This window comes from Dendrobates tinctorius, unplaced genomic scaffold (assembly GCF_039654945.1).
Source record: "Dendrobates tinctorius isolate UK_male_01 unplaced genomic scaffold, ASM3965494v1 ptg000228l, whole genome shotgun sequence".
NCBI classification, from domain to species: Eukaryota; Metazoa; Chordata; class Amphibia; order Anura; family Dendrobatidae; genus Dendrobates; species Dendrobates tinctorius.
Window position 1 is genome coordinate 3596439 of NW_027361895.1, and position 25926 is coordinate 3622364.

Consider the following 25926-nt stretch of genomic DNA (forward strand, 5'->3'; position numbering starts at 1 on the left):
TGCGGGCCGGGTGAGCGCTTGGGCCCTGCCTATTTCGGGGCCCCCAGACACCCCTTACCCCCGATGGACCTGGACCACGGATCAGTTACCCCTGCCGCATCCGCTGACGTCATCCATGGTGGGATCTGATCCCTGGCCTCCCATGCTGCAGAGCACCTTCTGACTGCAGGTACGCTGCGGGGTCCGGTGTCTGGGCTTCGACAGGGAGGGTCACTGTCTGTGGCCTCCGAGGAGCTCTTCTGCCCGGGCACCGATGTGTCTCCTGGGCTGCATGGCCACTTGTATGTCAACAGGGAGGGAACACTACCCGTGGCCTCCCTGGACCTTTTTTGCTGACATCTTGGAGAATCCATCCGCCAAGGTACCCCGCTTCGCCTGGGCATCTGCCCAGCTGTGGCCATGCCTTCGCTCAGGGGGGACATAGGCATATATGGCCCCCGAGGCGACTACCGGTACCTGGCGTCGGGTGTAGCAGACCCATGCCTGCCATTAATCACCCGACCCAGGCATCCTCTTCTTCGGAATCTTCCAAGAGGCTTTCATCTTGAGGGTTCCCCGTCGAGGACAGGAAACCAACTGATGCGGAGAGAGGAGCCGCCCCTTTTATCTTGAAGGTTTCCTGTCCTCGTAGGGCGGATTCCCTCTCTCGTGGTGCCGTCATGTACCATGGAAAAAACCAGGTGTAAAGTCTGCTCTTCTGTTCCTCATTAGATATGGCCTCCTCCCTATATACAAACCTACCTTTATTCCGGACCACTGATCGTGGCCATACACTCTTCTGTGGGTGCTCTTGATGACTGCACCATGTTAGCTCGAGTATATAAAACATCCCGCCCCATAGGAAAATGAAAACCTGAAGTAGAAGCCAATCTGGAATCCCAATTCTCCTTTTCTTCCTTCCTGACAAGCCAAAAACTGGGTTAGCTTTGTCAGGTGAATGTCAACTGCAAAGGAAGAGGCAACGTGCACTATAGTGGCAGCAGCGAGCCCCTGTGGTTCCCATCACCCTGCCCCCAATGAAGCACCTGAGAAATTAAAATCGGTATTAAAGCTTTTCTTCTTACAACCATAGAGTTTTATGGGCTTAATCTATACATTATCAAGAGTTTCCAGCTGACTGCAGAAGGAAACCTTCAATGGCGTGGCAGTTTGCCCCTTTGCCAAGAATTCTGGTTTGGCATCAGGGAAATGAAGCAGTCGGACCCCAAAATCTCTGGTATGGAGCCTCACAAAAACACGCTACAGATTTCAGGCCAAGTTTCTTTTTTTTATTTGAAATATTACAACATATAAAAACCTACTTAAGATTTCCACAGATACAAAGAGGAATAAAATGCAGCACAGCAAATAAAAGTTGGTCTGTAATAAAACATTTTATCAAAAACAATCACTCCGGTTCAGTTAAAAAGGCAACAAGAGGCGCCTGACCGGGCGGATGTCTGTGGTGCACACACACATGTAAAAAGATACAGGATGGACACAAGTACGGTAGAGGTAGCAGGCCGGATACAGGGTGGTTAATCCATCTCCATCTTCTCTTGCTTTACGAAGTCTAAAACGCAGGAGAGGGAAGGGTTAACACAAAAATTTCATAGAATACAGCAATTCTGTAGCAGCTAATTACACTGGAGACTGTTACAGATGAAGTGGCTGCTTTTGTAAGGAAATACCCAACTTCTTTACCCCACTTCAGGAGGAGAGCGAGAGACTCTGTAGGATAGGTTTGCCATTTGCTTGCAAAACACAAAATCTTGCATATAAGTTAGGGCTTCAGTGCACCGTTACACCTCCTTAAGTTGCATCTGAGATTAAACTGTACCCACATGAGTGCTGGAGTCGTGTTCAGCATCATCGCCGACCCCTGCCTGTAGCAGAGCACTGGCCACAGACAGGCGCCGGCAATGAGAGAGCACACTGAGCACGGCAAGGCTCCTAGGATTAGGAAAGCCATGTGTGCATGTCATTAGGCGTCTCCTAATCTGGATGCCCCTTTAAGGCTTGTTTTATAGGGATAACACCTATACAGCAGAGGCTCCCGAGTACTGAGGGGTAGGTAATACACACCTGTTTCTTTCGCCTTCAGGTTTGCCACGACACAAGCCTTAATCTCCAAGCCAATCGCTTTGGACAGCGGCGGTGGCACAGCGTTACCCACCTGGTGGACACCAAAAACACCCCCAGAATTAAAAGATGCAGGATTATTTCACCATTTGACTACATTCACCCATCTCAGCACCCCGTACCTGTCTGTGTTTGTCCAATACGTTGCCGAACAGTCTGTAGGTGTCTGGGAAGCCTTGAGATCGGGCACATTCTCGGACGCTCACCACACGGTGCTGCTCTGGATGAAGGACACGACCCTGAGGAAAGCAAGAGGAGACCACTGTTTGCCATCACATGGCCACGACATTAGGGTATTCCCATAAGCTATGAGACCCTGTGACAAGTGTTATGTCAGTTTTATAATGAATACACCCATCAGTGGAGGGGGCGCAGTCTGTGGGACCCCCTAAACCTACAGCAGGGGCAGTAGTCCTGAGGTAGCATTGCAGCTCCTGCATCGTTAGGAGATATGAATCTTAGAAGCAGAGATGACACGTTGCTCACATACCTGTTTACCCATGGGCTCGGGGTTAGTGACCGTTGTGCTGAAGAAGCCATCCCACTCCAACCTGCCATACAAGCCTGCCCAGTGATTGTGCCTGTTGCCTGTATGTGGCAGACACCAGGGAATGAGGGTGTTGAACTGGCGGTCTGCAGGGTCACACTGTTTACCTGAACCAGAGGGAAAAAAAAAAAAAAAAGTATACAAGTGTTATCATACACTAATGTCAGATCACCTTAATATATTTACAATAGAGACCTTAATATATTTACAATAGAGCCATTAATACCTTCAGCACAGGAACAGACGCCCCGTAGCACGCCGTTGCTGTTGCGTCCATTCTTCTTGTCGTTGTGCGAGTACCGGAGCTTGCGGGTGGTTGTGCCATCAGATAGACGAACCTCGATGTTGGGTAGGTCTCGCCAGTCAGAGCCAGGTGCAAGAGGTATATGCCTCATTCTGGCAGCTACCAGGGCACTCATGTCCTGAAAAGACCAGAGACGGGAACTAAGTGTCACAAAACTGCACCCACTCCAGAAGTGTAACTGGTATGGTTGTATATCAAAGAATGGAAGGAAAAGGTTTGTGGATGGTTTCTGCGCTTGTCAACTGTTAATGAGTACTTGTGGTCTTTCTTGATGAAGTCATTTGTACTTTGAAGTGCGTAGAATAAAACACCAGTTTGTTTTATATCCTGGGATATACGTCTCATTGTCAGCAAGTGCAGAAACCATCCGAAAAAGCTTCCTTCCATCCATTGTCTTATGGTCAATTGCTGACCTGTGGATCAGCTGCAGTTGAAATTCCATTTGACATGCTTTCTGCATGTCTAGAAGGGGAGTGTAATCTGATTTTACCACCTGTCATCTCAGATAAGACCCTATTTTTGCACTTATCTCCTCTACAGCTCTGTGGTATGGTTTATATAGACACTCATCTCCAAAGGATACTTTTTATGTAGAGATCTGATGTGCCACTCATGAGAAATCGAGTATTGAGGCCATATGCGTGGAGTGGTGCCAGTGCATCCAAGTCAGATGTTCCACATTCATTATATTCAGAACACCGGACAAGTTGTTTAAGAAATGAATGAGCGCCCTGCTGGCATTAAGATTTAGGGCTTAAATGGCACCGTTCATGATTTCTGACTAGATGTGGTCACCATGCCCCCACCCCAGTGTTGGAGCAGGGGCAAAAAAAAAAAGAAAAAAAGAAAGCACAAGAATGCCAAGAGCCAAATGATTTTAGCACATTAGTGACAAAATTGTGACTTTTCAAATCTCAGCTCAGGAGGACAGGAAAGTTTATTGCCTTGCAGGGAAAACTGCCGCAATCTTCACCTTGCAGATGTGATCCCTGAGAATCGGCTGATACTGAGAGCCTCGAATCTGCCTTTGGAACCATGACTGAGGCTCGCCATTGTAGGAAATCTCCAGGGCAGTGGCTCCGTTACGGATCTCTGGCAGGTCAGACATCGTATCCCGCACGGTGATAGTTCTGAAGAGGCTGGAATTCGTCCTGTGTGATCAAAGAGGGTGAAAATGAACTTCCAAGACGAAGAGAAGCGGTAAAGGAATCCATAATCCCACTGGGAGTCATGCAGTGGTGTACTGTAATCACCTCGTAATATTGCTCACGTATTTCTTTTCATCCACCACGACGTTCAGCTGGCAGGCCCGGGGTGCAAACACATGCAAAGGCTCAGGGAACATGGGCAAATTTTCTCCTGGGGCAGCAGCAAGGACGATTGCTCTTCTACGAGTCTGTGCCACGCCATACTGACCGGCCTGAATAGGCACAAAGGTCCAGAATCACATAACATGAGGAGAGTCCTGTAATCACCTTGTTACAGTATAGGTAGCAAGCATTTACCTGTAGCACGCCAAAAGTACATTGGTATCCCATCCGGACCAGACAGCGCAGGGTTAGTTTCAGCACCATGGAGCTCTTGAATGACACGAAGTTCCTTACGTTTTCCAGCAAGAAGTACTTGGGCCGGTAATAGTCACAGTAACTGAAATACATCCACAAAGTGTTAAGCACTGGACAAAATGAGGCCCAGAACAACATTAGTGTTCTTACAAGCCTCTCACCTGAGATAGGAGACAACCAACGAGTTCTTGAACTTGGAGTATGTTCTGGAGTTGAACCTGTTCATCCCACTGAAGCCTTGACAGGGTGGTCCTCCGCATAACATCTCCACGTCGCCCTTCTGAGGCAGCCGCTGGCCCAGAGAGTTGGTCTTCTCACCAGCCATAACCAGCTTCAGCAGAATGTTACAGTCTTCTGTAAATACTGTCGTCCCCGGATTGTTCAGTCTGAAGGCTTGTGCGGCCGGGTCCCACATCTCTATGGCCCATTTGGTCTCCGATATTCCTAACATGACAAGAGATTAAATTCAATATGGATATAAGGAGGAGAGCGGTATTGACTAAATAGTAGAGGATTTGCGGTCTTCACCTGCTTGATGGAAGCCTTCAGAGAGGCCGCCGCAGCCAGAGAAGACATCTAGAGTGCGAAGTTTGGGTACTTGATCCTCCGTCCGTCTCTCGTCCTCAGACTGCGCAGACATTTTTCCCTTTCCTACAAATAAGGAGTTGGTTACATTTTGAATACCTCATATCACAGTAGAACATGTTACCTGGACTGTCTTACCTTTCCCTTTGCCCTTCCCCTTGCCTTTGTTCATAGAACTACGGGCATGGTTTGGAGGATCTTCAAAGCTCTTGGTTTTTGCATTATAAGTCTGAAGAAAAAAGAAAATAAAAAAGTGCTGCCAAGTCAGTCCCTGTACTGTAAGTATATTGGATCGGCATAACCACCATTAAGTGGCACTGCGATCTCCTGACACATGGTTGGGCTCTCACCATGCCAGGAGTCGCTGCTCTGAACAATTGTACTCTAGTACCTAAACCGTTCTGTGCACCATGATAGCTCCTTTCCAAAAAGTATTAAGGGTGGGTTTACAACAGTAAGACTGGAACTTTACCTAACCAGTTAAAATTTTGAGGAGCCCGTGACGTTTTCACACGTGCATAGAACGAAGAGCAATGTTATATGTCATCGCTCTGTCGATGATGCCCCATCCTTAGCACCCATGCCGTGGGCTGGAATTGAAATCATGTAGATACTGGCTGTTAGATTTACACCCCCAATCGGATCAATAGGGGAAGATTTGCACACCTGGCCACTATGGTAGACAGCCACAGAGTAGTTTCAGCTGACACCGAAAACAGCTGATCGGCAGGAGTGTCACACACCCAGTCATTGAGGATCAAAGTCCTGGACAACCTTTTTAATCCCTTCCCGAGAAGCCAAATTTCGTGTTTCAAATATTCCCCACTGCCACCATTTTAAAACCAAAAGTACATTTGTACTGATGTTTCCACAGACGAATACCCATTTACCTCCAAAAAGTAGAAGCGGTCCGATCCGCCGGCTGAGTATTCTGCAATAGTCTCAGACAGATCTTCACCGTATTCAATGGTGCAACGACCCTGAACATCTTTGAAGTCCACAGTCGCCTCCTCGTCACTCCAGTACAATAAATTGATATCTGCATGGTAACTCGCCTTCACTCCCTTGTGCGTATTCTCAGGCCTGCAATATAAAGACGTTTTAGATGGAATCAGTGTTAAGATTCATCTGCACAAGGATAGAATAAGAACAGATCTCATAGCTGCCTGTTTCATATCTACTGAAGCTTTCTGGAGGCTATGGAGGGTGTCAGAGTCCCCAGCAGGTACCTGTAGAACTTGTACACCCGCAGTTTGATGTCGGATTCATTTGGTTTCCCATTGCTTCTTTTGTTGCAGTAGATTTCCTTGATGCGGCCGAGTCGGTACGGCTCTGGAGCATCCAGATTGCTTCCCTTGATGTAGTCTGAGGACTTGCGGTAATACTCAGGGTACAGCTCCTCATCCACGTCGTCTTTCTTATGAGACCTCTTAGCAGGACTGCCCAGCCTGACACTAAAAAGTGATGAAAATACATCAGTGCTTATAAAATGTTCAGTGTGACGGACTACTGATTTAGACAGGATCTGATGAGGATTGCAAGCTGCGCTAATCCCAAGTAGGAGCGTTACTGTGCTGGAAACATTAAGTCCTATGGCACCTCCATCACCACTTCCAAGGGAGATTATATCTTCTGTCCTGAGAGATTTGCAGTGTATCTAACTAACACAATGCGTGCCATTAGTAGCCATGACATTTTGGATAAGAGCAGGTGTCGTACCCACACATCACAAGTGCTCCTTTGTTGGTCCTTGTACCTGAAGTTGAAAGCATCAGGAAGGAGTAAGACTCCATCCCCAATCTTGTACTGGGTGCCGTTCTTTGTGGCCATGCTGTAGCAGACTTTTCCGTCAAAATCGTCAGCAACGTCAAAAACTTTGGGGATCTCCCTCTGCCTAATTTCTGCCAGCCTGGCACAGCTAGTACAGAACCTAAAAAAAAAAAAAAAAAATAATGCAACACAACACTTAAGAAATGGATCTAGTTCGACGGTGTGATGACATACTTGTGCTTATTGTCCTCTGCTGGTTGCACTTTTGGTGGAGTCTCAAATCGAGCGTACTCTGGATCGTACCACAGTTGGTAGAAGTATGACTTACCGTCATCTTCCACCTCACTATTCTCTTGGTCCACACCACCCTAGGTTTAGATACCAAACTGTCATGGAAGATCTGAAGGGGGGGGGGGGGAAGAATAGTTGTACATGCAGTGATAAGTTCATATCTCACCTCCATAAACCAGTTTTCTGAGGGAGCCTTGTAGACCACCACAACCTTGCCATGAATGTAGGACAGCTGCATGTCTTCACATTCATCCACAAGGAACAGCTCCAGAGGATCAGACGTGGCGCCGAGGACAGTGTCTGTACCCAGGCAGAACCAGTGTGCGTGGAACATAGGGCCATTGGTGTCCTCCCACATGGATGTAATCCTAGAGAGCAGAGACATTGGGGATATTCAAGAACAAAGCCAAGAAGCGATGTGTCGAGTCCATAATTTAACAACCTCAACATTGATCTCTCGATGCAACAGTAAAGCTGACAAACCCCTTTAACCAGTGTCAATTTTCACATATATTTGGAAGGAATTTCATGCACTTGTGGTCCTCAGCGGGTCAGGACAGCAGGCATGCTACAGTACATACCTTGCCAAATACAGAGGCTCTGTGGGATTATCAGGACTCACAGATACGCAGTCGCCAACTTCCAGGATTTCATCGTCAATAGACACTTTGAGATAATATTCCTTCTTCCCTTCAACCTGAAAACAGGATCAGATTAATACTTCTCAGACATCTAAGGAGGTATGCGACTTTTGGGACTTCTTACCTTCACTGGGTCTCCTCGCCAAGAGATTCTGTTCTTTTTCTCTTGTTTCTTTTTACGCCCCTGGAGAATCTTCTTAGGAGAAGGCATCTCGGGGATATTGTCGTCCAGCTCCTCATCTTCATCAGCCTCCTTTACAGCCAAGTTTGGACACCTAATAACAGGTCAGCGTATGGTCAAGATAGTATCCAATGGGTCATGATTTAAAAGGGCAATTACTTATTAGGATGTTACCTCCTCTGCAAACAGGCCTGCTTATTGCGACCAGTGCCTCCGAACTTCACCATGTCTTGGCAGGCTTTACATTTGCCACAGTCTGGCTGTTGGCATACCTGGGTAGAGAAATCCGAGTTAGGTGCTATGAGGTCTTCGCTGTATGACAAGGTGGTTAGGTGACCAATACCAAGCCGGGTCGTACCTCACATACTCCACAACGCCTGCGCTTGGCGTTTTCCTTGTCATCATTGTTCTCAATCTGATCGGAAAAGAAAGTGTCAAAGATCTGGTACACCAGTCTGGTTGTGGTGGCCTTTGTGGGTCCCTTATCCTTCACAATCTTTGTGGGATGTCGTATTGCTTGTCTCCTCACAGCCCGCCTGCACAGGAGGAAAACAAACAGATATAGACAAAATGTTGCACTACAAATGCCCATATACTCATACTGCTACTCTTGTCACTGAACCAACCCCAAAAAGCAAAATATATCCCCCAAATTGCTTAAAATGAATGGGGGCATTCTTAACTTATCCTGCTCTTGAAAGTAACAAAATAAAAGTCCATTCATGAAATAAATGGGCTATTCCCATTTAATAAAGGGAGGCAGCATACATCACTTTATGATAGATGGGTTTCCTACCCCTGGAACTTGTCACCCACCTCTTTCCCAGTGTGACACCAGCGAGTTTGATGAGGTCTCTCATACAAGGGGTAATAAGGACTGGCTGTTCATCACTGTCAGCAGCGTCATCGTAGCTCTCCACCTGCTCCACCACAAACTGCGCATGCCTCAGAAGAGAGTCTTCAGTGAAGCGGTTGAAGTTCAGCCCCGATGGAGGCACAGTTGTCTGAAAGGAGATGACTGAAAGTTCACACCTCCTTCAAACCTGCTGGGTGCAGATGAACCAGCGAGGAGGTCGCCACAACCTCATCTCACCTCAATCTTGTTCAGCAGATCTTCATAACTAACATCTGGATTGTTCTGTAGAAACTCCACCACTATTTTACTCATGTAGATCTTCTCTTGCATCAAGGCAAAGATCTGACTGTACTCCTCGCTTGGGTCCATCAGAAAATAATCGGCAAACGCTACGGAGAATGAGACACAGATTAGAGCGCGCCGATAGAGAGACTGACACGAGTTAATGGAGGAAGAAACTGAAGTCCTCACCAGTTGTAAACCCGATGAGAGCCCTTTCTCCACCATCAAAACCAGTGATCCACCAAGCATTAATAGGGCCAAGCTTCTTTGCCCTCACCCCACCTGTAAGGCAAAAATTACATTAAGGTAAATATCCAATAATTCATTTAAGCCCCTTTAGAGTGTGCCAAGCAATATAGTAGCTTCTCTCTGTAGAGACTACCCACTGGCAAAGCCTTACAGATCAGACAATGCCTCCTGGAAAGAGGTATGAAAAGGGACCCTTTTGTGCCACCCAATTATCCAATAAGTCAATGTCATTGGCTTCCGAGGTTGACACCTTTAATAGGTGGCATCACAGCCAGCTCTATCCGGTGGACACAATTTGCACATGGCTAGCCCATGTTAGGTTGCCTAGAGACCCACCCTGTGAAGATAGACAAAAAAGTATACAAGACACCAGAGTGAGACTTTAGAAGTTTATCCATTTTTTATCTCAAAACGACCATACAAAAAAAAAAAAAAAAATAAAAAATGACATACGTTATAGCAAGAACATACTCTGCGCCACTTCAGCTGAACAATTTGTCTTTAACTCCAGGGTATGAAAGCATCAGTCTTCATGAATTGGCCCCCAAAATATGACAGCGCAATCACTCACCATCGAGAGCCGGACTGTCATCATAGATCGGCTTCACCACGCCGCTGAAGTACAGTTCAACGTTCTTTTCAATCAAGCCAGAATCGAAAGGACAGAGATGACCCCTCTTGTCATAGATACTAGAAAAAGAACATATACATTTTTTTTTTTTTTTTACACACATTTAGATAACCCAACAGACTAGGAAGCAGGAGAGATACCAGGAAGAAGCTGAGCAGAGAATAGGACACACCTGAAGCAGGTAACCTTGTGCTGGGGAAGGTCTTCATAGCTCTCAAAGCCATCTTCATTGGCATCGAATAGGGACAGGCGCTCGTCTGTTAACATTTCTGGTTCCTCCAGCTGAAAAATTTTTTTTAAGTTTTTAATCCTTTTCTCATAGGACAAGCAGCTGCTTATTCCATCCTCCAAGGTCTGACTGCACTTACTGCATCGTCCGGGTCCCCCTGAAAGTACTTGAGATCTGGGTCATCAAGATACTGCCGGCAGTCAACGCACTTTGGAGGCGGAGTCTGTAAAGAGAAGGCGGAGTGGTGCAATTGAGGTACAAGGCTCAATCTTTATATAATGTAGCATCAGATGTGACGAGGATGTACCTTTGGTGCCTGAACAGTTTTGGGCTTTGGGGTTTCTTGTTTGACAAGTCTTAGACAAAAAAAAAAAAAAAAAAAAAAAAAAGTGTTAAGGTGACTCGAAAACCAAGGTCAGGATGACCTAGCAATCAAAGCTTTACCCTACAACATGCCAAGTGTCACAGCTAGTTCTCCTCACCCATCTTCCTCCTTGGGTTCTACCTTCAGCTTCTTCTCTACTTGCTCCTTAAAAAAAAAAAAAAAAAAAAAATATATAATAAAATAAATAAATATTATTATAATAATCAAGACCCAGCACTGCCCCTGTTGAGACACTTGTGAATGGCGTTACCCTGGTCACTGCAGTGAGGTGCAGCTGCCATATTGGACAAACCAGACACATGGGGTATGGCATCAGCCATATTTCTAATCCTGGACATATCCAGGGGTACAATTTTTAATCAGGCCACTTTACCTCTTCAGTTTCCTCTTCCTGAGAGACTTCCATTTCAGGCTTCACTTCACCATTAACATCATCAGACTTGCGCTTGCCAGGACTAAGGGGGGGAAAACAAAAACAAACCACAGCTTAATATAAATACAATATGACAGGGGATATACATCCTGAATCTACAAGCAGCTATCCAATTAAATTAACAGGTTGCAGGGGAAAGCTTGCAGAAAATGTCAAGTCCACATATGCGACCAGTCTGACCTGCACAGTAGTAGTGAGGACTTAATAACCCAGTCCTACAGCATAGACAACTATCAATATCCCACACAAGATCTAGCTCTATAAACTAACCATTTGCTGAACATTGACAGGATGGTGGGCTGTTTGCTGCCATTTTTTGCAGGTCGTCCACGACCAGAAGATTCTGCAGATTGAGACAGACAAGTGAACAACCCAAGAAAACAAAATTGATGTTATAAATGTAGAGCTCACAGTACAGTAGAGTGACTGCTGCCAGAGGGGTCTAAAGTTCAGTCATTTCCCCCCTGCTACCCCATATTGGGGAAATAGCTTGTTAAAGGAGACTGAGCAAAGGACCATCCTCGACAGGGTCATAAACCCTTCACCCCAACCTAGCGCTCCTTATTTTTAGCAGTCCACAATTACTTTTGTTCTCTCCGTTGGTCTTGCTCTTCCTCCCCCTACGACTTTTAGACGCCGGTGTAGTCACTTCCTCCATCTCCTCCTCATCGCTGCCGCAGGTGCCGTTTGGAGAGCAGCCATTGGTCTCGCCATTCACCGTACCATTTTCAATGTTTAGTTCCTTCCCGAGCAGAGCCTTCACCTTTTTCAGATATCGCTCCTGGATAGAGGGAGGAAGATAAAAGTGGGCGTCCCTTTGAAAACAACCTTTCACATGGCACACAGTTAGTGATGAGCGAGTATGCTCGTTGCTCGGGTGGCCTCCAAGAGTTTTGGTGTGCTTGGAGATTTAGCTTGTGTCGACGCAGCTGCATGATTTGCGGCTGCTGGACAGGCTGAATACATGTGGGGATTCCCAAACAGGCAATCCACATGTATTCAGGCTGACTAGCAGCCGCAAATCATTCAGCTGCGCTGACACAAGCTAAATCTGAGCACTTCCAAATACTCAGAGGACACCTGAGCATGCTTGGGGAAACCTGAGCAATGAGTATACTCGCTCATCAGTACAGACAGTCTGATCTGTCGACAGCATGGCATGGAGAAGCCAAGGGAGATGACAGACTGTTGGAAAAGATTCAGTATAACTTCTACCAAAAAAAAAAGTCAATGAAATATTTTTTGTCTGTGTGACAAGCAGTCCAGTGGGTGGTCCTACTGATCAGGTCCACCCTCTGGACTCCTTTTCATCCTTGATCTTTGGATGCATAAAAATGCAAGGTTTACTGAAGTTATTCACAAAAAAAAAAAAAAAAAACACAGAAAAAAAGCCACTGATCAGCTCCTCTGACTAGCGTCCAATACCAATGCTCAAAATGACAGTTTCCCTTTCAACGCACTGTAATTGGGACCAAGCAATTTTATTTTTAATAGGCTTTTGTTACCATCTATAGCCTTGGTGTTGCACTGTATTGCTGGCTGCAGAATGAGTAAACTGAGAACCTGTCAGTTCTCATCCTGATAGAAGAGTAATGCTTTCACATTACATCCTGTGCCCCCTGTCAGGGCATACATTGGTAATCCCCTACAAAATGGGAGCCCGAAAGCATGCCCCAACTGGGCCCTAGACTAATGGTGACAGCAGAGCTAAACCCATTGATTTTAGGAGCACACGTCTACAAGAGGCGAGACAAAACCCTACACGCCAGCGCTCACATTTGAGCTCTGCTGTCACCATTCCAGTCTATGGCCCTAGCAGGGCATGCGTCCGGACCCAGTTTCATGGAGGATTTTGGATGCATGCCCCGATCAAGGCAACGTGAAAGCAAGTCAACTCTTCTGTCTGCCAAGTTATGACCACATCAAAGTTGAGTGTACAGGGATGGAAATAAAGCACCTGTAAAGGTCACAATGGAGCAAACTTAATGAAACGGTTACATGATAGGATTTTGCCTTGAATACCAAAAAAAAAAAAAAAAGCCCAAAAAAGGTGAATAGCCTTTAACTAGAAGAGGACGCAACACATCCATATTACCCAGAACACTTGTATTATACAAGATGGAGGCTTCTTCCTATCCAGGAAACTTTCAGACTGGCTATAAATATTTAAGACGCCAGACCTGCAGACTGCCATAGTGCTCAAGAATTGTGCACCAGCATCTAATAAGCCTTTATCAGATCTTTAGGAGGCAGTGGTGGGGTCTAGCTCCTACCCATTAGGCTATGTGCCCACGTTGCGTGTTAAAACGCACACCAAAAACCAGACTCCTTCCCAGAAATCACGCGATTTTCGTGTGCGATATTCAAGCACTTTCCAAGCGATTTGAAGCATCGCTTGGAAAGTGATTGACAGGTTGGTCACACTCGTCAAACATAGTGTTTGACAAGTGTGAGCAGCTTTTTACTATTGAGGCCGCCTATGCGACATCAATAGTAAAAGATAGGATGTAAAATGGGGGGGGGGGGGGGAAAAAAAAAAAAAAAAAAAAAAAAAAAAAAAAAAAAAAAAAGTATATTTACCTTCCGGCGTCCCACGCTGCCATCCCGGGCCTCAGCGTTCCCAGCAATGCCTTGTGAGACCTGTGATGACGTAGTCTCGCGTTGCTATAGCGATCTCGCGAGACCGCTAGAGTCACGCGAGACTACATCTCACAGGACCATGCCGCAAGGCATTACTAGGAACGCTTAGGCCGGGAATGCAGCGCGGGACGTCGGAAGGTAAATATACCCCGATTTTTTTTTTTTTTTTTTTTTTTTTACACAGGGGTATGGTACCCAGGGCCTGGAGGACAGTCTCCTCCACACCGTGACCACACATGAGACGCTTAACTTCCCGCATGGTGGGCATAGCCACATGCAGGAAGTAAGCGATTCTCATGCATTCCTATGGGTGCAGAATCGCGGCAATTGTTTGCGATTCCGCACAAAAGAATGAGCATGCTGCTATTTTTTCCGCGATGCGATTCCGCCGCGGAAAAAAGCGCAGCATTAGCACAGCATGTTCGGAATGCCATAGGAATGCATTGGGGGCGTTCCGTACACGATTTTTAAACGTTTTCGCTGCGTTTTCACGCCGAAAATCGCAGCAAAGACGCTTAAAAAAAAAAAAATCGCTACGTGGGCACACAGCCTTAATGTTTAGCAGGCACAGTTCTGCAGACTGTCGGAATCCCACACAAGATCAATGGCCCATCACAAGGCTAGGGTTGGGGTAAAGTCCTGGCAACCCCCCCCCCTTTAAAAACATTGCAAGAGGCTTATCAGTGTCATGCTGGCATAGAGGTTAGGTACTATGACATCCAGGGCACAGAGCAGACCTCTGGAAGCCACCTCACACACTGCCACTAGGAGACGAGCCTTACACCGTACCTCGGAGAGCTCCTCGCTGTTCAGCTTGGTTTCCAGGTTAGTCAGCTTTTCCTTCACATCTGCTTCCAGGTACTCCACCACCAGACTCAGCTTCTGCTCCACACATTCCTATGGAGGGGACCAGAGATTAATAGACAGGTTTGGGGGGGGAAGAGTCATGGTCTAACACATGGTCAGGTCGGAGGAGCAAAGCCTGGGCCAGGATCTATGCGCCTCATTATGAGAAGAGGGGACTGGAAGAGGCACGGCTCCAGCTCTAAAACGGGTAGTGGCAAATCTACCATTCTGCCCTGCCTAACCAAGGTGGCCCATAATGGCGCAGAACTGTCTCTGCTGAATACTTCAAAGATCTATGTCCAATAACAAATTAAAAAAGCTACAACTGTGCTAGACCTCATAACCCCTGGGTGTGATGCCCATACCTTCTCAGACAGTCCATCATGGTCCTTATCCAAAGCCTTCAGCCTAGAAGAGAAAGAAAGAAAAACAGTAAGATGGTAAAGAGAACATGCACAAGTGAGGAAACACAGAAAAGTCTCAGGTCCTACATATCAAGGTGGTACAAAATCCACCTGGCTGGATAAGCAGGCGTCCACATGTGCACACTATGCATGACCGAGGAGGCAGCGGTGACAGGACATCCAGGGGATTTGCAGAGCTGGTGTAATGGCCAGCTGAGTCCTGCGTCACCGCTACCTCCCTGGGCAAGCGCAGTGCACCTACGAAGCTGGGAAGCGTACGCCCAAATTACTATGCCTTGTCAGAGATCTGCAAGTCATGCCACTCATCACTAGTCACCCCCTGATCAGGATCTCAGGCCAACTGCTAAAAATTAGATTTAGAAAGTCAACATGAGGGCAGGTCTGAAAGTAAGATTTAAGGTTGAAGACATGGTAGCAGTTTAGGTGGCCTAGGGGCAGGGCTGTGGAGTCGGTGCAAAATGGACCGAGTCCTAAAATATATAATAAATTGGGTACAGTAGTTCAATGCAGAATGTGCTGAATATTTTTTCATAGGAATTTGGGAAAGTTATGAAATGGCTGTTCTATTCCTGATCTAAGGCTACATTCACACAGCGTTTTTGATGTGTTTTTTTGAGGATACGTTTTTCAGCTGCAAAAGCAGATCAGCTTTTTAAAAACTGCATCACCTGAAAGGTTTGAGCTAATAGATAATGTTTTCAATCGCAAAAGCAGGTCCTCCTGATGAAACTGCAGAGGTGGTGAAACACGTGTCGGGGTGCGTTACAGGTCTACAACCAGGTGGCAGCATGACAGGTATATTTACACTATATGTACTGTGATTGTTGTGATTATCTATACCTCATGGGATTTATACTCTTTCCCATCTGACGCACTAGGGGGATAAATATGAGCAAAAGATTTTGCTTATGAAGTAATAATGTTCTTATATCCCCTTACATGGTGCATAATTGTGATCTGCATTACATGAGTTCATGCTGTGTTTGGCCTATATGTTGTGACCTTATACAATTTTTCTAATCCACAATAATGCTTGTTTGTCCATCCAGGTGAGGTATTTACCTCTTTATATGTGCATTATATAATATGATACTTTTGTATTTACCAGGGCTGTGGAGTCGGAGTCGGAGTCGTTGCTCATTTTGGTGGAGTCGAAGTCGGTATAAAATGGACCGACTCCTAAAATATATAATAAATTGGGTACAGTAATTCAATGCAGGATGTGCTGAGTATTTTTTCATAGGAGTTTGGGAAAGTTATGAAATGTCCTATAAATGGCTGTTATATTCCTGATCTAAGGCTACATTCACACACAGCGTTTTTCCTGTGTTTTTTGAGGATACGTTTTTCAGCTGCAAAAGCTGATCATCTTTTTAAAAAACTGCATCACCTGAAAGGTTTTTGAGCTCATAGATAATGTTTTCAACAGGGCTGTGGAGTCGGAGTCGGTATAAAATGGACCGACTCCTAAAATATATAATAAATTGGGTACAGTAATTCAATGCAGGATGTGCTGAATATTTTTTCATAGGAGTTTGGGAAAGTTATGAAATGTCCTATAAATGGCTGTTCTATTCTTGATCTAAGGCTACATTCACACAGTGTTTTTCCTGTGTTTTTTGAGGATATGTTTTTCAGCTGCAAAAGTTGATCATCTTTTTAAAAGACTGCATCACCTGAAAGGTTTTTGAGCTCATAGATAATGTTTTCAATAGCAAAAACAGATTAGAAATCTGCTCTATCCATCCATTTATCCATATCTGTCTATCCATATCGTATCTGTACCAAAAAGAATGAAAACCGGGTAGTACACCAATATATATTCTGTTCTATCTAAATATCTTGATTATTGGATCATAAAAATGATTAAATGTCTGAGGTTCACATTGTACTACAATAAATTTTTCACTTAAATATAAGCAATATGTGTGGGAGTCGGAGTCGTGGAGTCGGAGTAAGGGAAATTGAGGAGTCGGAGTCGCAGGTTTGGCTTACCGACTCCACAGCCCTGGTAAATGAAGTAAAATTTGTATTTTTGGATCTTTTTGTTCTCCTTTGGTGACACTATGTATGTAATTGATATTACATAGTGTATTAAGTCTTTACAATATTATTTTGTGTTCTAAAGTTGTATTCCAATAAATATATATTATGTGCCATCTAAATATCTTGATTATTGTATCATAAAATGATTAAATGTCTGATGTTCACATTGTAATACAATAAATTTTTCACTTAAATATAAGCAATATAAGTGGGAGTCAGAGTCAGGGAAATTGAGTCGGAGTCGCAAGTTTGGCTTACCGACTCCACAGCCCTGCCTAGGGGAGCTGACAGGTCCCAAGTAGTAACACTAAATAAATGAAACCCTTTATAAAAAAGTTATTCAGTTAACTTAAACAGGAACCTGTCAGCAGGATTGTGCATAGTAACCTACAGTGTCAGGTCGGCGCAGTTAATACTGCATAAAATAATACCTGGTGAAGAAGCTCCAGACAGATTTTTCAATCCTTATTTTCAGTTTGTAGTTAGGACACAAGCCGATCATTAAGGCGGGGTTGGTGTAAATGGCAGGGCTGTGGAGTCGGTAAGCCAAACCTGCGACTCAGACTCCTCAATTTCCCTTACACCAACCCCCACATATATTGCTTATATTTTAAGTGAAAAATGTATTGTAGTAAAGTGTGAACATCAGACATCATTTTTATGATAAAATAATCGAGATATTTAGACAGAACATAATATTTATTGGAATACAACTTTAGAACAAAAACTAATTAAATATGTAATATCGATATATATATATATATATATATATATAGATATTACATATTTAATTTATTAGTTTTTGTTCTAAAGTTGTATTCCAATAAATATTATGTTCTGTCTAAATATCTCGATTATTTTATCATAAAAATGATAGATATATATATCTATCTATCATTTTTATGATAAAATAATCGAGATATTTAGACAGAACATAATATTTATTGGAATACAACTTTAGAACAAAAACTAATAAATTAAATATGTAATATCTATATCTATATCTATATCTATATCTATATCTATATCTATATCTATATCTATATCTATATCTATATCTATATATATACACACACACACACACACCTCTATGTAATGAACTATGTAAGTGGCAAAAAAAAAAAAAAGTTTTCAACAAAAACATACTAAATAACATTTGTGCAGTCTATGAGTTTGTTCTAAGAAATAGAATTGCCTCCATCAGATCCTCCTTCATAGATGACCTCAAATCTGACCTAATAATGTTAAGGCCAGAGAACAACCTCTCTACAGTAACTTGGGTTAGAGGCAAAGCCGTAACCACATGGGCAACATCTCTAACAATTTCCGGGTATAAAGGAATTGCCTCGTGCACAGTCAGTTTTGATGAACGGTTGAATTTTTCTATTTCTTTGAGAGCAAGTGAAACATTTTGCTGAAATATGGTCAGTCTGCTTGCTATAGGAGACTGAGTGAACTCTTTCCTTGCGGCATGGATGACATGGAGCAGGCAAAGTCAAACTCCTCATCTGATGAGGATGAAGATATGGCAGCAGTAGCACTGTCAGGAAGAGTGGCCTACAGGAGGACTGCCAGGCGCAAGAGGACTCGGGTCCTAACTGCTACCTCAGTCAGAGCTTCTTTTCCTTTAGCAAGCTGTTGATCATCAAGCAATATACGATGACTTGGGTCCACATAAACAGCTGCCAGAAAAATTTTATTTTCCAATAGCTGTGTCTCTCTCCGTTTCATTGAAGCAGAAATGCCATCTGCAATTAAACAGCAAAATAGCAAGTTCTTCCGCTCCCTCATGAAAATGCCAGGAGTTAAATCTTCGGCTTGTAATTTTTTTAGTCACAGTAAATGGGCGATTAAGAAATTCCTTCAATTCAGCCACCTGTGTCCATTGACCTTCATTTAGGGTTCGCCATATCTATAAGAAACTGTTTTAGTTGATCAACAATTGCCCTTTACCAGCATGTCTCTTCAAGATGGAATCAATTTTCGGGGTTCTGGGGGCAATAACCAATTTCCTCACTTTTCCAATCAGATTTCCAGCATGTCCCTCTTGCAGACTCTTATTGCCAGCTGCAGTGTGTGCACAACACAGCGCATGTGATGAATAGGAAAGTGTTTTGAAGCAGCTTCAACAAGATCATCTATTTCTACAGTATAATGTTGCTGTTCTTCTGTAGTAATATCCGTTTGTTCCTCAGTTACATGAGCAGCACTGTGGCCTTCCATCTCCAACATACTGAATCCTAAATGTTCCTCTAGCTGTTCATTACTCTCATTCATCAGTGTAATTGTACTTATGTTTGAAGCATTGTCCGTTACAATAGCAAGAACCGGTTCTTTTTTGAGTTCGTAATCTTGCAGAACTTTTCCCACTAAAGGCCCTTTTACATTTAGCGATGCACCAGCGATCCAACCCGGTCAAGATCGCTGGTGCATTGCTAAATGATCGCTAGTGAGCTTTCATGCAGAAAGATCTCACAGCGATGCAGCAGCGACGCAGCGCACGATACTCACCTTTCACACACAGCAATCCTGACGTCCTCCCGCGTCCACGCATCGCTCGTCGTCACAGCAGGAAGCGCCCGACGAGAAATGGAGCCGGACGTTCTCACGCGATCAGCGATGGACAGTGGGGGAGCCGGTCGTTGGTAAGTATCACACATAGCGATATCGCTAGCAATATCGCTACAACGTCACAAAAAACAGTGACGTTTATCGCTAGCAATATCGCTATAACGTCACAAAACCAGTGACATTTTAGCGATATTGCTAGCAATATCGCTTAGTGTAAAACCCCCTTAAGGCCTGGAGAAACTGGCTGCTGTGATGAGCTTTAGTATCTTTTACTGCCAGCGTCTTGGTAACAATTTGTTGTCAAACATATCGACCATTGATAGCAAAATAGTTCACGCTGCGACATGTGCAGGCATCCATTTTAAGAAACATGAAGCGTCTTTTGAGAGTCTTTTTAAGATCTTCCTTTTGTTTAAGGGCTTCTTCAATCACTAATTTTCTAATACTTTCTCTTTCCAGAGAAACACCAAGTTTGCGGCCATTTCTCCATTAAGAGCTGTAAAAGCTGGTCGTGCAAATAATGTTAATGGTACACCACCCTTCACAACAAGCTGTATGAGCTGTCTTTTAGACATATCTGCTGTCATTGTTACAGTAACTTTGTCACTTACAAAATATCTTGTTAATGTTTGAGACGCCCTTTCCTCCTTTGCTTGGCAGGAAGTGTTAGTCTGTGTGCTACCCGGCTTTCATTCTTTTTGGTACAGATATGATATGGATAGACAGATATGGCTAAATGGATAGATAAAATCAGATTAGAAATCTGCTCTTGATATTGAAAACATTATCTATGAGCTCAAAAACCTTTCAGGTGATGCGGTTGTTTAAAAAGCTGATCTGCTTTTGCAGCTGAAAAACGTATCCTCAAAAATGAATGTAGCCTTAGATCATGAATAGAACAGCCATTTATAGGACATTTCATAACTTTCCCCAAATTCCTATGAAAAATATACAGCACATTCTGCATTGAACTACTGTACCCAATTTATTATATATTTTAGGAGTTGGTCCATTTTATACCGACTCCACAGCCTTGGTAAGTGGTGCTCCGATTAGATATTCATAATGCAGACTGCTGACAGGTCACTGCTCCCTCAATGAGCCAACCCCTAATTTGCATAGTGTGTATGTGTATATATATATTATATATATTTTTTTTTTTTGGGGGGGGGGGGGGGGGACCTCGACCTCACTATCAAAATGGAGGCGCCTGGGCATTTTCTCTTATCGGTTAGTGCCCATTATCTTGCGCTGTCGCCTGCGCACCAGCATCTATCGCCTATGCACCGCCTTTTTAATGTAGTGTAAAATTTTTGTCTGCTGCAACTAGGAGCTGGCGGAGATGCTTGCATCTATCAGTACGCTACAGATGCTAATGCGCAGCTCACGGCACCATTTTGATAGCGATTTTTGATTTTCAACAGCACAAGATAGGCACTGACAAGTGATAGTCTGCAGGTGCTGTCATTTTGATGAAGTGACTTATTCAAATACATACATTAGTATATTCATTATGGAAATTAGGGGACGGGTTAGTGAGGGAGCAGTGACCTGTCAGCAGTCTGCATTATGAAGATATATTCAGAGCCCCACATACATGAACCCAACTTAGGGCACGAGCATATCAGTAACTAAAAGCTAAAAATAAGGATTGAAAAAGAAGCACAAGATGGATCTCAAAGGTATTCTATTCAGTATAAGGGTGCCGACCTGACACTGTCTGTAGGTTACTGTGAACAATCCTGTGGACAGATTTTCTTTAAAAAAAAAAAAAAAAATTCATTTCTTCCATGTAGATCACTTCTGGTGATTGTGTAGATGGATCCTATTGGTTGCTGCAAGTCCTGAGCTGATGGCACTGCTGGACATTTTCCAATTTCAAGCAGATTTTTGACATGGGGATAGATAAACTTGATAGACATCTTTGCCCAGATGACATCTTGCTGATACAGTATAACTACCTTTGTTTTGTTGCTGCACATGACTCATCTTCCACAACATCACCTTTATAGCAAGGTTTGTCTGTTACTCACCCAGTTTATGCCTTCTAGACAGCCAACAAAAAGTTTTTTTTTTTTTTTTTTACTACCTGTTCAGAATTGTTACTCTTACACCTGACTTATTCACAGCCTTCAGCTTGATCGAGTCATGGAGACTTGATGGATAAATGCGCTTTTCGGTAGATTGATGTTGTGCAAACCAAGATCGGACCACCAGTGTTCTTCTCCACCATTATCCTGATGGTATGAAGCCATCAGGTTTGCTGGTCTTCCTCTTCACCTTGTTCCTTCAACCATGATGTCCTATGCCAGTGATTGGACACATCATACGAAGAGAGATTAGGCAAATCGTAGCTTGGTGATCTTTGCTTCAAGTGACATTTTTGGCTTGATTTGTTCTTCTTGCCGTTCTCCAGCAGTACATTTCAAAAGGTGTCGATTCGTCAGTCTTGTTTCTTTAAATCAGCCAGGTTACACATCCATATGTTAATACAGAAGTGACCAGACTATGCATGAACAGTGTCTTCAAAGAACACTTCACTGGCAATTTGTAGACCTTGTCCAGTGCCTTTATTATTGATTTGCTCACAGCTATTCTGCTGACTTCTGGTGGCACCACTAGATCTTGAGTTACCCATCAGAGTAGGATGAATCATAGAATCGTAGAGTTGGAAGGGACCTCCTGGGCCATCTGGTCCAACCCCCTGCTCAAAGCAGGATTCGCTAAATCATCCCAGTCAGATGTCTGTCCAGCCTCTGTTTGAAGACTTCCATTGAAGGAGAACTCACCACTTCTCGTGGCAGCCTGTTCCACTCATTGATCACTCTAACTGTCAAAAAGTTTTTTCTAATATCTAATCTGTGTCTCCTCCCATTCAGTTTCATCCCATTGCTTCTAGTCTTTCCTTGTGCAAATGAGAATAAAGTTGATCCTTCTACAATGTGACAGCCCTTTAGATATTTGTAGACAGCTATTAAGTCTCCTCTCAGTCTTCTCTTTTGCAAACTAAACATTCCCAAATCCTGCAACCTTTCCTCATAAGACAGGGTTTGCAGACCGGTCACCATTCTGGTCGCTCTTTTCTGAACTTGCTCCAGTTTGTTGATGTCTTTTTTAAAATGTGGGGACACAAACTGGACACAAACTGGACACAAACTGGACACAAACTGGACACAATGAAGTCCTTTACAACTGCCAGTTAATAGTGGTCCATCTCAAATGTGTCCTGGTACCTGGCAGTCAATATCTTTGTTTTCAGTAGGAGTCCCATTTTCGAGCATTCCATCTTAACACTCCCAAGTCCTTCACGCCATTTACGATCGATCAATGTTTTATCATCTGGGTATTGATAACTCATCCAGCAATTTTGATTTTTTTTTTGGGGGGGGGGGTCCAACCTTCCTGAAGTTAACTTCAGCATATAAATTGAATAGAAATGGTGAAACCTTGTCCGATGTCTTGCTCTACTTTGAACCATGCAGTGGTCCCATTAGGACTGTTGCTTCTTTGTTGACAAAGGGTCCCAGTGAGACCAGATGGTTCGTCACACCCATATCCTTCACGGTATTCCAAAGTTTCTGGTGATCAACAGTGATAGGGTTTGCTGTAGCCAATGAATATACCCGACTATATTCCTGACTAGTGTACCTTACAGAACTGAAAGCAAAGCACGATCACACTAATCACAGTTTGCTTTAGATCTCTCTTTTGCTCACTCCCAATGTTTTGTAGTAATTCATTAAAAAGCCATTTAATAAACTCACTTTACAGCATTTTCTTGCACAGAATTATATATACTTAAGGGGGTTTTACACATAGCGATATCGCTAGCAATATCGCAAAAGCATCACCGATTTGGTGACGCAGCAGCGATATCGCTATGTGTGATACTTCCGACCAGCTCCCCCGCTGCCTGTTGCTGATCGTGCGGGATCCATTTCTCGTCGGGCACTTCCTGCTGGCGCCGACGAGCGACGGGTGGGAGGACGTCAGCAACGCTGCATGTGAAAGGTAAGTAACTACCACTGCTGCGTCACTACATTGCTGTGAGATCTGCCTGTGTGGCAGCTCACTAGCGACCATTCCGGTCATGATCGCTGGTGCATCGCTAAATGTAAAGGGGCCTTTAGAGCTTACAGTATTGGACAAAACTTCCTTTATGTCCCCGTGGTGCAGAAGAACAAAACATACAGGATGCAAAGCAAGTGGTAAGGTCTACAGGATACACTTGCATACAATGCAGAGTCCACAAGAGGGGAGGGGAGAGCTAAAAATTCCTTGAAGCGTCTCACAGCTGAGTGTTTACTACCACTGTGACACACAAAAGGCGGTGATATACAGAGAGTCTGCATTTACACTGTGAGATAAGCATGGGCAAGCATTGTTAAATGGGTTATTAGAACTCCCCCCCCCCCAGGGGGCGGTAGCACTTATTGGCAGGTAGATACTATCCCCACGCTTGTTCAGCCCCTGCACCACTCTTGGCTCAGAGCAATCACAGAACTGCTCCCGACAGCGATTTTCCGGCACTTTGACAGCAGTTTATCTTCTGTTGACAATGGGACGTCATGGTGGTCGGTTGTCGGCTCACCGCTGCCCCATCTGCCGAGATCCATTTACATGGACTGGCCGGCAGCATATTACAACCACCGATCGGTAAACACTTACTGATCGTGGTAGTGGGAATGCCTGTACACAGACCAGAGTAAACTATGCAGATGGCTCTGTGAATACAAGCAGCCATTTCTCCGCAGTCAGAGGCCCATTTACACAGCACGATGCACCGGCGATAGCATTGATCTTTTGTGCTGCATGATAAAAGTCGAGGATTGACAAGGCTGCAGTCAGAGTGACTGCAGGATTTTGCTTAACAGGAACCTGTCAGCAGCAAAAAAAAAAAAAAAAAAAAAAAAAAAATTAACCAGCAGGTATGGGGTTAATCTGCAGGTCAGCAACATAACTAACCGGCACATAGAAGAACCTAGAAGAACCGATGTGAGGAGAAAATGAACTCTAAGTCTCCTCGGCAGCATTTGGTTTCAGTCATGAGGTGATGGCGGCGCTGGTTCAGACGCTGTCGAGTATACAGAGCGGCCGCTGTAGTTGTGCGCTCCTGGCCCTGACTGACAGCCCCCCGATGCAGAGCCAGTGTCAGTCCGTGCGGTTACAGCCACCCAAAGCGGAAGCTGATCCCACGCCACCCCAGTGACAACGCGACTGCTGCCGGGGGAATAAAGTCCATTTTCTCCCAGCAGCGTTTGGCCAAGAGCAGACAGGTCAGTAACGCTTCTAACCTTAGGAGGAACCCCACATCTGCAGGTTGATAGCAGTTTCCCCAAGTAATCCCTTTAAGAAGACTAATTTCACGTTAATCAGTTTTTTTCTGCAGACAAGAAAATCAGAGCTGGGGGGGGGCGGTGTACACAGGACTGGAGCTGGCGAGACCATGACCACGTGTGTGCACTGAGCTATTGCAGACCATCTACTGTGGACCGACAGGAGAGTGATCAGCAGACAGCGCCGGACATAACACCAACACTGCAGAAAGCAAAAGGGAGTAGAGATCAAAAGCAGCAGAAAGCCCCCTCTGAGGAATATTCCCCCCCAATCTACAAAATCACCAACCCCCCCACATAGACCCCCTCATCTGCAGCAGCCCAACATAGCCCCCCCTCCACGGACCACCAGGAGCCCCCCACCTGCAGCATCTCAGACACATCACCCAGGACGCCTCACTGCCTGCAGGGCTCTGGAAATGGCAGCGTTTCTCCAGGACTAGCCTCATCTATCCAGAGGAGCCCCTGAGCGCTGGGACCTGTAGTCCCCCATACACAGCAGCCAGTTACAGCTCATCCTGACGCATGCTTGGACTTGCAGTTCTCAGCGGTAGGAATGTGACGTCACAAGATACAGGAGGGCATGCTAGTACTTGTAGTGCAGCATGCAAACAGATATAAGGGGGACTACAACTCCCAGCAGTCTATACACTAGGAGTAATGTTAGAAGGATGTCATGCTGAGACTTCTAGTACTCCACACAAGCCCCCTGTGACGTCATGCTGGTCGCCGGGCGCCACTTACCGCTTCCTGACGTCAGCAGGCAGGGCGGCGGGAGGACAGGCCTGGGCCGGCATCATACGGGGCACACACGGACAAAACGAAGCGAGCACCGCCAAACTACAGCGGAGGGGATAATACCGCGGGAAAAGCCGCCTTTTCCGCCAACACAAGAGCAGCGCTGCGGCCCACCGGGACTATACACCGAGCACCGGAACACAGGAGACAGCACGCGAGCTCTACAGCTTTTCAAATGGCCCCGGGATCACGTG

The 25926-nt window shown here is 44.8% G+C and overlaps 1 protein-coding gene across 1 annotated transcript; it reads right to left on the reverse strand.

Moving 5' to 3' along the window:
• Window positions 1–1253: 1253 nt before the first annotated feature.
• DNMT1 (DNA methyltransferase 1) lies at window positions 1254–25926 on the reverse strand. The gene is made up of 34 exons (XM_073555709.1): window positions 25679–25926; window positions 14922–14964; window positions 14500–14607; window positions 11656–11851; window positions 11341–11413; window positions 11011–11092; window positions 10735–10781; window positions 10560–10608; window positions 10392–10475; window positions 10196–10305; window positions 9964–10082; window positions 9333–9425; window positions 9099–9250; window positions 8822–9009; window positions 8364–8541; window positions 8180–8277; window positions 7949–8099; window positions 7765–7880; window positions 7350–7551; window positions 7127–7260; window positions 6879–7052; window positions 6352–6576; window positions 6013–6205; window positions 5261–5351; window positions 5066–5188; window positions 4699–4981; window positions 4478–4619; window positions 4226–4392; window positions 3946–4123; window positions 2895–3090; window positions 2612–2775; window positions 2244–2360; window positions 2065–2155; window positions 1254–1552 (listed from the first exon to the last, which is right to left on the reverse strand). Exons 1-34 carry the CDS (start codon window positions 25732–25734, stop codon window positions 1518–1520), a joined length of 4458 nt encoding a protein of 1485 aa, XP_073411810.1. The 5' UTR covers window positions 25735–25926; the 3' UTR covers window positions 1254–1517.

Coding starts and splice junctions, on each gene's coding strand:
- DNMT1 (XM_073555709.1), bottom strand. CDS start 25,734: ATGATGCCGGCCCAGGCCTGTCCTCCCGCCGCCCTGCCTGCTGACGTC. Junction 5,352..6,012: donor ACCGCTTCTACTTTTTGGAG/GTAAATGGGTAT, acceptor TTTTTTCTTCAG/ACTTATAATGCAAAAACCAA. Junction 1,553..2,064: donor CCTGAAGGCGAAAGAAACAG/GTGTGTATTACC, acceptor CCTGCGTTTTAG/ACTTCGTAAAGCAAGAGAAG.